Source organism: Echeneis naucrates, chromosome 10, assembly GCF_900963305.1.
Source record: "Echeneis naucrates chromosome 10, fEcheNa1.1, whole genome shotgun sequence".
NCBI classification, from domain to species: domain Eukaryota; kingdom Metazoa; phylum Chordata; class Actinopteri; order Carangiformes; family Echeneidae; genus Echeneis; species Echeneis naucrates.
The window spans coordinates 12794074-12807048 of NC_042520.1; the positions used below are offsets into that span (position 1 = coordinate 12794074).

The 12975-nt window shown below is 45.0% G+C and overlaps 1 protein-coding gene across 1 annotated transcript; it reads right to left on the reverse strand.

The window, feature by feature from the left end:
- Positions 1 to 1801: 1801 nt before the first annotated feature.
- LOC115049656 (protocadherin beta-15) lies at positions 1802 to 7737 on the reverse strand. Its single transcript, XM_029512043.1, has 4 exons — positions 5215 to 7737; positions 2653 to 2711; positions 2396 to 2523; positions 1802 to 2106 (listed from the first exon to the last, which is right to left on the reverse strand). The coding sequence occupies exons 1-4, from the start codon at positions 7735 to 7737 to the stop codon at positions 1802 to 1804; spliced, it is 3015 nt and encodes a 1004-aa protein (XP_029367903.1).
- Between the last annotated feature and the right edge of the window lie 5238 nt (positions 7738 to 12975).

Genomic DNA, 12975 nt, shown 5'->3' on the forward strand with positions numbered 1-12975 from the left:
CAGAACAAACAGAACGGGGCATTCTAATGTTTCTTTATATCATTACATCATTTTTCCATTATTTGGATTTGCTTGTTGTTTATATTTACATTTATTGTCTATCTTTGTATTTATATTTAATCCGTGACACCGAAGCACTAAATCCAACAGCCTGTACTATACCGTTGGCCATGTCAGATGTGCGACCTCCGGTGGCCAAAAGATGGAATCACATCTGGCTCCAAAAGAGACAATGATCAAACAAATTTCAGCACCGCGGAGATGGACAGCTCCACCAGCAAATGACCAACTTGTTAAAGTGACACAACTAAATTTTGCATGTTCACCTGTTTGATTTGGTGTCCAGCTGTGGACAGGAATTGCATGTTCCTGAGTAGGTTTGGTAGCTGTACTGATGTTTAAGTTATTGTGTTAGTTTGCTAGCACGGCTGCGTAGGCTATTGAGCGCCTTGCCATCTGAAAGTAAGCCAAGCTGACCTAAATATGGCTTCCTCTTTAGCTGTCTCTAAGGATCACCTCAACACAGAGACAGTTAGCCTGTTCCCCTCTGTGATCTCAGTGGACATCCATTTCCTTATTAACCGAATTATTTTAAATCAGAACCATGCAATGGCCTAATTACCCAGCTCCTTTCTGGCCAGTGGCCAGCACTCATCTGTTGACGGTAGGAGGTATAATTCCCTGAGAAGTAAGTTGTAAAAGGACAGAGAGAGCGAGAGAAGCCACAGGCTCCCAAACTTACATTACAGGTATGGCATTTTGAGCTGAGCCCCCCTTCCCCTTGATGCTTGTGTTCGTGTTGGTGGTCTTAATTAAAGTGATATTTCGAGAAAGGAGGTCCTGTTTGTTCAGTTAATGAACCCCACTATTCTCTGCGGGCAAATGGAAATGCAAGCACTCCAATTAGCATATCTTAGCATTTTACTGTGTTTATTCCTCACTGCGGAAAACAGCTTACCAAGGCGAAAAGCTTTCCACCCTTGCAAGAACGGCTATGGAACTTTTCACCCTCAAATAATTGACTCTGGGTCATTAAACCTAGAGCTTAGAAACTTGCATCCAAAAGCTTTGTGCATGTAGATGGACAGAATCTGTGACTGCATGGGTTAGGTCTGCCCCTGAGTTTCAAGAACTACAGCAGACCACACATGCACATTTTAGTCATAAGAAAGGCCATGTGGAAAAAATACTTTATTTTCATAAATGTATACAGTACATGTGTGGGGGTCAACCCTCCTCTTTACAGCTGTCTGGGTCATGTCGTAGCTTGCATATACATTATCACACTATTTTTCATATTCACGCAAGCTGTGGTAGCCAACATACATACAAAACAATCTTTTAATAAAACCTAAAAATAAAAATTCATAAGGATGTGCAAAATTACTGTCCACTAATGCTCTCCAAAACATCCAAACTATTTTGGATGTAACTGCTGCGCCAGTTTGATTGTCTAAATAATAACAACAATAATAATAATAATAATAATAATAATAATAATAATAATGATGATGATAATAATAGTAATAATAATAATAATAATAATAATAGGCAAATGCACACAATGACCATGTTCAGTGGCTTGTCATATAAATATTCAGCAGACTTTAGTTCTCTTCTGCCTTACGGGCAAAATGGGACTGTTCATTATTTCTCTTACTCAGTCAATTACATGTCTGCTGTATCTTTCACACCAGCTGTAAGTCATATATATCTTCATTAATTCATGTACTGAATGGTCTCTTTGACTGTATTCATGTGAGATTATCCATCATATTAATCCTCCGCAGTCATTTAAAAGTCAGTCGTTGTACAGGTCATTATTTATAATCGCTGCCTCTCCTTGCGGGGACATCTGAAGACGTCGCTTCTTGCCAAAGGTGGAGAAGGAGTTGTGTACATCCAGGTCACTTCGCTGTACAGTAGGCCTCAGGGTGCAAAAGCCCGATGGTGTCCCGGGAATATATACATTGTGGTGGTAGTCAGGTGGCGGGTGCGGGTGAGGGTGAGAGGGGATCGCTGGCTGCTGTTGCTGGGGAGGGGGTGTGCACCGAGGAGTCCAGGGGCGGGAGGGGACCCCACTTGTTGAAGGAGACATCTTATATTCTGTAGTATAACATGGGTCAAATGAAAGGAAAGGCAAGGACATTTCTTGATTATACAATACCGTGATGTTGTTTACGTTGTCACAGCAGTTCTCTAAATTTAGTGCTTTGCAATCAGGACAGTAAACATCGGAATCGAAGAAAAGATAAAACTATGATCCTAAAGGTATCTTTGCTTAAGATATTCATTCATCGAGACATGAACACACACTGTAAAATCATATTCAATCACAAATGTGTGGAGTTTTGATAAAGCCTGTTTGTGCTCCACTGTGTTGGGGCTGTTTTACCTTTCATGCCTCTCATGTGAGTGCCCCAGGTCCAGTACTGTCCAGGTGCCATGGAGGTGACATAGTTTTCTGGATCTGCATGCATAGCCTTACGCATGAGGGTGCCATCCATGTTGATGGAGTTGTAACTACAAATAAGACACCAGGATCAGATGTAAATTCAGGAACAAACTTAAACCATAAAGGATAAAACAGTCTTAACAGTTGAGGTAACTGCTTTACATTGTGTTGACAGCATGCAGAGGTCAAAATGGTACCTTTTGATGGAAGAGTTCTGGTTTTTGGTGAGAGTCCAGTCTGTGTTTGGCTGCTTCAGCTGCAGGGACAGAACGTGACGTGATTTAGTGTCAACTCAATCACATTTCTAAAATCATCATGTAAGTAGACACTGCCGCAATGTCACTGCTAAGATGCATTCTGATGAATGTCCCTCTTATTGAACTCAACTCAAAATACGCTTCGATCAAACCAGCTGTGAACGACGTGTGTGGCTCGTGCCCTCCTGAATCAGCAGGGGTCAGGGGTAACTGACACGAGGAGCGGTCTATCTTTGTGTTTGTCCTGAAATGGAGACATGACTTATTTACAAATGGACCGTGGCTGCCACCATGTGGATGTTTAGAAGAACGGTTTTTTCTTTTTTTTTCTTTTTTCTTAAGAGCAGTTGAGCTTTTGCCTTCAGCTGCAACTCGCCTGGTTTCTTAGTCTTGCTTTTATCCTCCGTGGTGCAGCGGGAGGGGTGAAGGAGAGTACCCGCGTGATGTTTATTCCGGGTCTGAGTCTCATAGTATGGATTCCACGCTCTATTAATTCACTTAAAGTTAACAAGGAGAATGCGACGTAAGCGTATTATTATAATCGGTATTCAAAATACACTCCTCACCAACCACGCACAAAACCAATTAGAACCCCACCGGGATGAAACGAAACATGATTTTAATCTTCAAAGGAAACCGTGGTAGGGAGGAAATTAAGAAAATTACACACGTCATTGTTTTGTGGATTTTATGCATCATTTTACATTAATATTTGCCTGATGCTCCTCGAGCAAGGTTTTTAATTAAAAGTCTCGCAGAGAGCCTTGAAAAGTTTGCGGTCCTTGCAGCTGCGTACGCACGACCAAAGATTGCCCAACACGCATACAGGCCTATACAGCATGGCCCTGCTTTACGTGCACGCACCTGTCCTGAGTGTTTAATCTTTCTTTTCGCTTTCAATTCATCAACTCAAGCAGTCCGACGCATTTACTCTCTGAAACGCTCAGAGAGTTTCATTGTGATTTGTCTTTGAGATTTAATGTGTCACTAACGACCTCGCGGAGACACGCGGGGGACATCACCGGGTGAATTAGAGGAACCAATTAACATGAGGAAGGACACTTTCTCCTGAAGGAGCTTGGCTGCAGGCAGAACAATCACCGTGACCTCGAAATCCCTCATGTGGCCAGAGGTGCGTGTGCCAGTGACAGAGCTGACATTTCTCAGTCTGCCCGGTGGAGTCTGGTATTGGGGCTCTGAGTCTTTGTGCTTCTGCCTTTTGATGAAAACGGGCAGAGGACAATGAGCAATACGCACACACTTACGGTCTGCTGCGCCGCCTATTAGAATTAGAAAACACTGATGTAGACATCCTGCCTCCATAAATTCCCCTCTCTCCTTGTCTCCTTCCTCCCCCTCCTTTTATTTCACCCCTCCTTTTCCCCGTCCTTGGTCGACAAATATGAAGTCACAGCCCCTCCCCTCTCTCCTCACAGTCAGAGGACAACGCCGTGGCCGATCTACAGGCGTCCCACGTCTCAGTCCAGCCGTGTCCTTGCCCACCTCCTTCTCCTTGCCCCCTCCCCTCTCGATGTCCTCCCCTGTCTCCCTAAAACCAGCCATTTGCCATTTTTCATCAATAATGGACCCCCTCCCTCCCTCTCTTGCGAATACACCACAATGTGTGTAGTATAATGGTTCGGCTGTGCTTGTGCCCTTGAGGCATAGTTTCTGAGGTTATCTGTCCTGGATTGTTAGTTTGAGAAGAGGAAGGCGTGTCGCAAATCCGACTAATCTAACAAGCCCTGTCTGAACCCAAGGCAGATTGAGTCAAGCAGCTGCAAATCACCTTGCCACCTCATATATAACCTTGACTTTTTGTTCAAACTCAGGTGGATGTGTTTGGAAACAGCTGCGTGTCCCCCTCACTGCATAAAAGTATGCTGCAATGACACTGGCTGATGTTGACATTTATGCCACTGGTCACAAGATATTGTGATCAAGTTCATAGATCAGTGTTGAAAACCACCTTCCACTTGTAATTTTAAAAAAAGGTGCCGTGAAAACGCTTGACAATGTTATTCAGACTGAAGTGATGATTCTTCCTGAACTACCTCTCTTCGTCCTCTCACGCAGTAATTGATATCTTACTTCATTCTGCGCCGATGATAAGACACGGTGTATGCACAGCAAGGCAGAGCGCTACACTTTCATTAACATGTCAATTAAAATGTAATCTCTCATCTCATTTAATCTCTTGGGTGCCAAACATTACCATGGGCAAAACAATTAGGATCAAATATTTTCATAATTATAAAAACAGTGGATACTACACACTGTATAGCACTTATTAATGGAGAGGGGGGGGGGTATGTCTTTGCTCAGTTTTCCTTCAAGTGGAGTTGAAATGTGTCTGGCATGCGTGATTTGACCTTGATGGGAGAATGTCACAGCGTAGATTCTTATCAGATGGAAATCTGAGTTAAACTGTGCTGTAGCAGTGAAAGAAACGGGCGCATTTGAACAAACACCACACGCTCTCCACCCTGATTTTCACGGTACCTCGTTGGGAGTTGTTGCTCCGTTGTTCACAGATGCGCTCCGGCTTTGCGCGTTCCACGAGTTTTCTGCGCTCTTCGCCTCGTTGTTCCTCGGTGTGCTGCCGGGGCTGCACGGCTTCAGAAACATAAAGTCACTTTTGGCGGATTCGGGGGTCAGGCACACTTTATAACAATATGACTGAGAGAGGCTGCTGTTGCCATTCACCTCCATGCAGTTTGTGGGCACTTTGGCCGCGGATGAAATCTGGAGGTTGAGGTTGGATTTTTTGAACACCTCCGGGGGCGGCTCTGGCTGAAACCCCCCGCAGCAGCAGCAGGCGAACGGGGGCAGGTTGTACCCGCTGAGGGTCTCCCTGTCTTTGTAACACTTCACCGCGGCCAACACGATAATAGCCACGAGGAATATGAATGATATTGTGCTCAGTGACACGATCAAGTAGAGAGCGAGGCTCGAGGGGGGCTGAGGGCTGAGTGTGAGGTCTCCGAAATCTGACAGTGACTCAGGCACGCTGTCCACCACCGTGAGGACAATGGAGACAGTGGCGGAGAGCGGCGGCTGCCCGTTGTCCTTGACTAATATGACCAGTCTTTGTCTTGTGGCGTCTTTTTCTACTAACCGGCGAATAGTCCTGATTTCGCCCGTGTACAGCGCGACGCTGAACAGTCCCGGATCTGTAGCCTGCACTAACTGGTAGGACAGACGAGAGTTTTGTCCTGCGTCCGCGTCCAGCGCTGTTATTTTGGTCACCAGGTACCCGGCGTCTACCGAGCGAGGAACCACCTCTGTGGCCACGGTGCCGTTTTTGGGCAGTGGGGACACAACAACAGGCGCATTGTCGTTCTGGTCCAGGACAAAGACGTTGACTGTGACATTACTGGCCAGAGGAGGGAAACCAGCGTCCTGCGCCTGGACCAGAATCTGAAAGTTTCTAAGTTGCTCATAATCAAAGGAGCGCAGTGCGTAGATATTGCCGTTGTCAGAATTGATGGAGACGTAAGTGGACACGGGCATGCCCTGAATCTGACCCTCCAGAATAGAATAAGACAGATAGGCGTTCTGGTTGGAATCGGGGTCGAACGCAGTTACAGAGCAAATGGAAGCGCCCGGAGCGTTATTCTCAGTCACATAAACTGTGTATGAAGGTTGAGAGAATCGCGGGGGGTTGTCATTAATGTCAGACACTTGAACGAGGACAGTTTTCCTGGTGGATAGAGGAGGAGAGCCCAAGTCTCGGGCTGTGAGGGTGATGTTGTACTCGGACACAGCTTCCCTGTCAAGAAACTCGCTTGTCACCAGAGTGTAATAGTTTTTAAACGATGAATGAAGCTGAAAGGGGACGTTGCTCGGAATCTGGCAATCAACATTCCCGTTTTCTCCAGAGTCCCGGTCCATGACGCTTATCACAGCTATCACGGTGCCCGGTGGCGCGTCTTCCTGTACAGGAGTGGACACTGACGTAAGGATGACTTCTGGCGCGTTGTCATTCACGTCCAGGATGTCAACCAGTACTTTGCTGTGCACCGCCACAGCTGAGGGTCCTCTGTCCTTCGCCTGCACATACAGCTCATACACACTGGCCTTTTCAAAGTCCACGATGCCCTTCACTCTGATTTCACCTGTGTACGGGTCCACGCTGAACAGTTCGCGCACCTTCAGTGGTGCGTGCCCGCTGAACGCGTAGGTCACCTCCCCGTTCGAGCCCTCGTCCAGGTCTGTGGCGTTCAGCTTCAGCACCAATGTCCCCCATGGCGCGTTCTCCACCAAGCTGGCTCTGTAAACAGAGCGGTCAAACACGGGGACGTTATCGTTTGCATCTAACACCGTGATAGTTATCAGTGCCGTCCCGGAGCGTTCCGGTGACCCTCCGTCGTAGGCAGTCAGAACCATCTCATGTTTTTTCTGCTGCTCCCGGTCCAGCGGTGTGTCCAACACGAGCTCGGCAAACTTGCTTCCATCGTTGCGCGTCTGGATATTCAGCACGAAGTGCTCGTTCGCGCTGAGCTGGTAGGAGCGCAGGGAGTTGGAGCCCACGTCCTGGTCCTGTGCGCTCTCCAACGGGAAACAAGAACCGGGCGCAGCCGATTCTGTGATGTCGAGGTTAAACTCGCTCCACGGGAAACTGGGAGAATTATCATTCACATCTAAAATCTCCACTTCCACTCTGTACAGTTCTAAAGGGTTTTCAATAACCACTTGTAAGTGTAAAAAACAGCTCGGGCTTCGTTCACACAGCTCTTCTCTGTCTATCTTTTCGTTGACGAAGAGAATGCCATTCTCCAAGTTCACTTCTAAGTACTGCTTATTTGCGCCGGAGACTATGCGAAACCGACGTGCTGACAGCTTGGCTACATCCAAGCCTAGGTCTTCGGCGATGTTGCCCACAAAAGCTCCATGCTCCAGCTCTTCGGGAATGGAGTACCGGATCTGGGCAAGAACCAGGTCCACTACACACGCACACAGAAGCAGACATATAACCATCCCGGTCACCGGTACCCAACTGCCTTTTGAGAGTCTGTGATCCATTTCAGCGGCGTGCGTAAAATCACCTCACCCAGACATCCTCCTCATAACAGCCAGCCGACTGTACATCTGAAAAAGTGAACACCAAAGCAGATGCATAGTTATTAAAATAAATAACTAAATTAAATAAAACTTCGGACACAAGTTTGTAACACCTATGTGTATGGATAACGTTAGTGGTTAGTTGTGCGGGAGAAAGCAGAGGACAGTCCAAGTACCTCTTGCTGTGTTGTGGTCCAAGCGCAACACCGGTGGTGTGTGAGTGGGGGAGGCTTTGATTTTTCAGTATATTAGATGTTTGGAGGAGCTGATGGGGAGCCGTGTGTGTGTGTGTGTGAGGGAGAGAGGGAGAGAGAGAGAGGGAGAGGAGGGGGTGAAGGACGGAGGGGGTGGACGCAGCTCCTTATTGGAGGAAGCCAACGCGAAGTGAGACTCTAATTACGGCAGACGTTTAACCCTTTCACATCCTCCTGTCTGTTTCCCTGACCCATTAAAGAGAGAAGAAGGCGTGAATTTGACACCAGACGTCAGAGCCAGATTTGGATTAGGAGCTAGATTGTGTTGTAAGTGTCGTTTTCTAGGCTGCGTGAAACAGATGAGGCTGGACAAGGATTGGTTTTGGCGGGCACAGCAGTGGGATTTAATGTTAGCATTATTATGACTGACTTCATTTTCTCCAGAATAAAACAATGAACTCCTTTCTGCCAGTACACGTGCAGAGAACAAAAACAAACAGGCCTTATCACTATTTTGGCTAGCTTCAAATGGGCCGGTGGACACTGGCTCCTGGGACTCTGTAATGCTTTTAATGAGAGCCCTTTGAAGATGAATGCCCACATTACAAAAGCAGTCCCACACCCATTTATCATCACACACGAAATTGGGCTTTACAAAAAGAATCTTTGATGGGTCAGAGTATTCACTTTTCATCAATGTTGTAATGAGTGTGCAGCGACATTTGGGGCTTTAAAACGATTATATGGTGACAACCATCAGCGTCCGATACACTCATACAAAAGCGTATTACACGACTTTAATTCACCTAAGTAGGACTGAACATGTATCAACACAATCAACATAAAAGCAATGTCATAAAACCTTAATCATACTGGCTTTTAATCAAGCATTATAGTTGGGATTAGATAAATGTCACCAAGGTGATGTGTGTTTACTGGTTATCAGGAAGAGCATGTGGACACCGGGAAGTGTCTTCAATGACATGACGTGACTGCAGCTGATGAAGGTTCTCCCGAGCACTGTAGTTTCTAAAGGAAACTGTTTTGATGAGAACTCAGGCCTGTTTCCAGAGTGGCACATGTTTGTTCAGATCTAATCCTTTTCCTGTTAATCCTGGTCAGTTAGACGACCAGTGAACCACAGAGAGACTGAAAGAGAACCCAAAGGACGCCTTTGTGTATTCGGGCTCGTCTCCACTCAGACACGAGTGGCATCCTAATATAAAACGGTGGCTTGAAATCTGAAAGTCTCTTCTTGGGGCTGACGACATAGCACTGCCTCCCGGCAGCGTTGGGCTTGTTAGCTACTAAAGAAGAAGAAAGACAAGAGGGTGGTGAGAAGGAAAGAAGAAAAAAACAAATATTTCTGGATCCTTGGGGCAACCATTTCTTTTATACCAGACGCCCCTTTTCATTAAAAAAAAGGCAACACTCGTGACTAACGTTGTGACATTTTCACTTGAATAAATCAAACGGAGTCTGGTGGAAATACTTCAACTGGGTTGTCTCTGACATTTCTCTTTTCAGAAGATGAGAGAATTTAATTTTAGGAAATCAAGGAATGGGTGTGGGAAGTCGTTGCTGTATAATTTATTTCTGATATTTAACTGGGAGGATAACAAAGGTTACTTCCGAATAAAAAGTGAAGTGGTGTAAGATGAGTCAAGTAAGACTTGTACTTTCTCTGGGGACAAAAGTTGTCCCTGACCGCTCTATCCAACAACCAGCCCTCGAATTTCAACACCCTCCCATTTTTAGGAAATAACTAAAATCCCCAGGTTTAGATAAGAAGAAAACACAATCTGCTTGCAGACTTAACCTCAAACAGATGGTTAAGCTTCTCCAGAAATGATTACATTTCCGAAAAAGAAAAAAAATATATATCACCACCACCAGTTCCATTGGTTTCCCCTTCTTTTTAATTAACGGAGTGAAGGATTAGTGTGTAGCTATCCGGGATCAACCGTTCTCCGACGGAAGAATACAAATGTTTTCTGATAAATAATCCCAAAGCACTCCGGCCGGCGGTCCCTCGGTGCCTGTTACATTAACATGCATTACACGGAGCATTAAGCCGGTCTCATCCGCTCCTATCGCCTGGCTCCCCCCATAGTCCGACAGAGACACTCACATTACTTTCTCTGAAGTAGACAGCTCAGCCACCACCTGTGTCACAGGTTGAGGGGGCTGGCTGAAGTGATGATAAAGTCGTCAAACTACCACGGCTGGATGGTTTTTCATCGAATCTTCTGCACACTCGAAAATAAATAGGCACACGGTTCAGTCGTTTTCAGTCGACCAGGTGTAGGCTACATCTGATGTCCTTCAAGATGTGCTCAGACGAGGACAACTGAGACCTACTCTTAATTATTATGATTCTTTTCATCTGTGATCTTATGGCTCCATCTGCTGGTTACTGTCCTTCAGTGTAAGGCTGTGTGAAAACATGGCTTGCTTTGAGATCATGCCTCAGCAACAAGGTGTTGTCCCCCATTCCGAAAAAAACAAAAACATTTTCAGAATCAGAATCACTGGATGTAGACAGTGAAGGGGGATATGACCCTCAATCTCCACTGTAACGCCACTCAGACAATAATGTCATAAACATAAATCACTATTGTTCCACTATGAATAAAACAGATAGCTGTAGGTCTGTTGGTGGAAGGTACTCCTGGCCAAGACATTCTTATAAAATAAAACACTTTCATTTCATTCAGAACAAAATACTGTCCTTCTTAACCTTGAGTCAAAGTCAGGCCACAGTTTTCATCTGGTTTACTGAGGGAAATAATCTTAAAGTGTATTGATGACCTCAACATTTTCGACAGCCGGAAACGTAAACATGGATGAGTTACTGGCATGAATAAACTGAGAGAATGAATATGATCGACCTACTGTTCCCGCAGTTAGTCTACAGTGCGGGATAGATTGATCTGTAGGAATAAATCTTATTGATAGAGAGCAGTTGACTGGCTCTTGGTTCTTGGTGCCGCCCCGATGCACCAATCAGGGTCACTTTGTCTCTGTCAGAGGCCATTACTTAGTCTGTGATGGTTTGGTCGTTTTCCATTTCCATTACGATCCTCGTGCGCCATCTACCGGATATTAGCTGGCATTACGGCTAATGTGACGAAAGAAAACGAAGTCAATGTCAATATTCTTTAGTGTATTATTATTTATTTCTCTGACCTCTTGTTTTCTCAAACGTCTCTCACTAGCTAAAGATAATTGCGTCCTTCCTTGCGTCATCCCAACTTGGACATTTGTTTTGTTCTATTCTTAAGGTTCATACCTGGTATGGGATTACCGGTGAAAACAGTCATCTTTTCTTGTCTTTTAACTAATGAGAGAAACTAAACAAACTACTGTTCATCAAAAAAGACTAGGTATATAATCACGAGGCAGGATTAATGTCCTGGAATAAAAACAAACAAACAAAAAAACAGATTCTATTCAGTTATTTGAATATGAATACAGAGAAAGCCTTCTCATTATACAAAAGGCGTGGTGATAGTGTAGAACAAAAAGAAACCACAACTCCCTTCAATAGATATCACGGTAGCCCTGCAGCCTTTGAAAGGGTGCGATGAAGTAAGAGCTAGGTGGAGAGTAAAGAATAAAGAAATAAAGACATGAAGGAGTCCCTGGCTGGAGGTTTGAAAGCTACTGTAATGGGTAGCCAGGTTCCTCACCTCCTGAACAGATGCTGTAGGCCGCGGTCTAACTCAGACCAGATCCTGCACTTCAGTTGTTCTTTTATTTATTGGCTAGTGAAACACATATGTGAACGAGCAGTTACATTAAATACAATAATGCCCAATCCACCAAAATAAAAGAAATCATCATGATAATAATGTTACGCTCCCCAAATAGACATCTAATGGCCCGTGGTTTTAGCACGTTGACACAGAAAGCCCACTAGGGGGGGCTTTAGACCAATAAAACACAAGCCAGAGCACAACTTTCTCTCTCTCTGACACGAGGTGATAGGTAAATGAACATACAACTTGCTTGTGTGTATATGTGTATGGATACATAAATCACATCTGATCTGATGAGTCGCTCCAGATATTAATGCGTTCTTCTACAAACACGACTGTGTGTGACAGAGAGGGAAAGGGGAGAGAGAGACAGACTAAGCAAAGAGGAAGTGAAGAGATAACAAAACAGAGATGTGATGAAAGTTGAGGGTGACTTCCACCCGCAATTAGTGTCACCTCATCACTCTTCGGTTTCCATAATACAATGCTGGATTTTGTCTACTGTGTCAACATTGTATCTACGAGAGGGGAGTAGGAGAGATGTGAGAGGAGAAGGTGGGAGGTCATACCTGACAGAGAGATGAGTGTAAGAAATAATGGAGGAGGCAGGCAGGTGAAACAAAGAGAGGAGAAGGTGAAGAAAGGAAAAAAAACAAAAAAAGTTAAAGGTGCACAGTAGCAGACCAAATGGAGAAGTGATAGGAAACTGAAGAGCCAGGGATAGGGGGAGACGAGAGGGAGGAAAAAGAGGGGGAGAGAGAGAATAGAGGGTTTCGTCCACATGCTTTTCAGCTGTGTAAACTGAAAATCTCTGCTGCTTCTCGGATTCCCTCGAAGAAGGGGGATATTTATAGGAGGCTGGCAGTGGCAGTGAATGGACCCTTGCTCTGTCACACCCACTAATATTATTATTATTACTTTATATGCGCAAAAATGGAAAATGTCAGCAACCTGAGAGGCCTGCAGAGACAGTGCGTGCATGCACCGTGTCTCACTCTCTGTCAATGTGTGTGTGTCTGCTGCATGTGTATGTGTATCCTCATGTTCGTGAGAATGTTGGTGAGACAGAGCATTATAATGAAATGGGCAAAAGAAAGAAGCATGAAGACAGAATTAAAGAAAGAACAGAAAAACAGGGATAAGTTGGCATGTTGAGGAGTGTAACCCGATACTCTGAACTTATTAGTGCTGTCAAAGAGTGAGAGAAAAGAGAGAGAGAGTGAGAGAGAAAATAGAAAGAAAGA

What these genes read in the sequence shown, in the direction of transcription:
- LOC115049656 (XM_029512043.1), bottom strand. Translation starts at nt 7,737, where the DNA reads ATGGATCACAGACTCTCAAAAGGCAGTTGGGTACCGGTGACCGGGATG. An exon ending in GAGCAACAACTCCCAACGAG is followed by an intron (nt 2,712 to 5,214) that starts GTACCGTGAAAA and finishes CTGTCCCTGCAG; the next exon opens with CTGAAGCAGCCAAACACAGA. An exon ending in CAGAACTCTTCCATCAAAAG is followed by an intron (nt 2,524 to 2,652) that starts GTACCATTTTGA and finishes TCTTATTTGTAG; the next exon opens with TTACAACTCCATCAACATGG.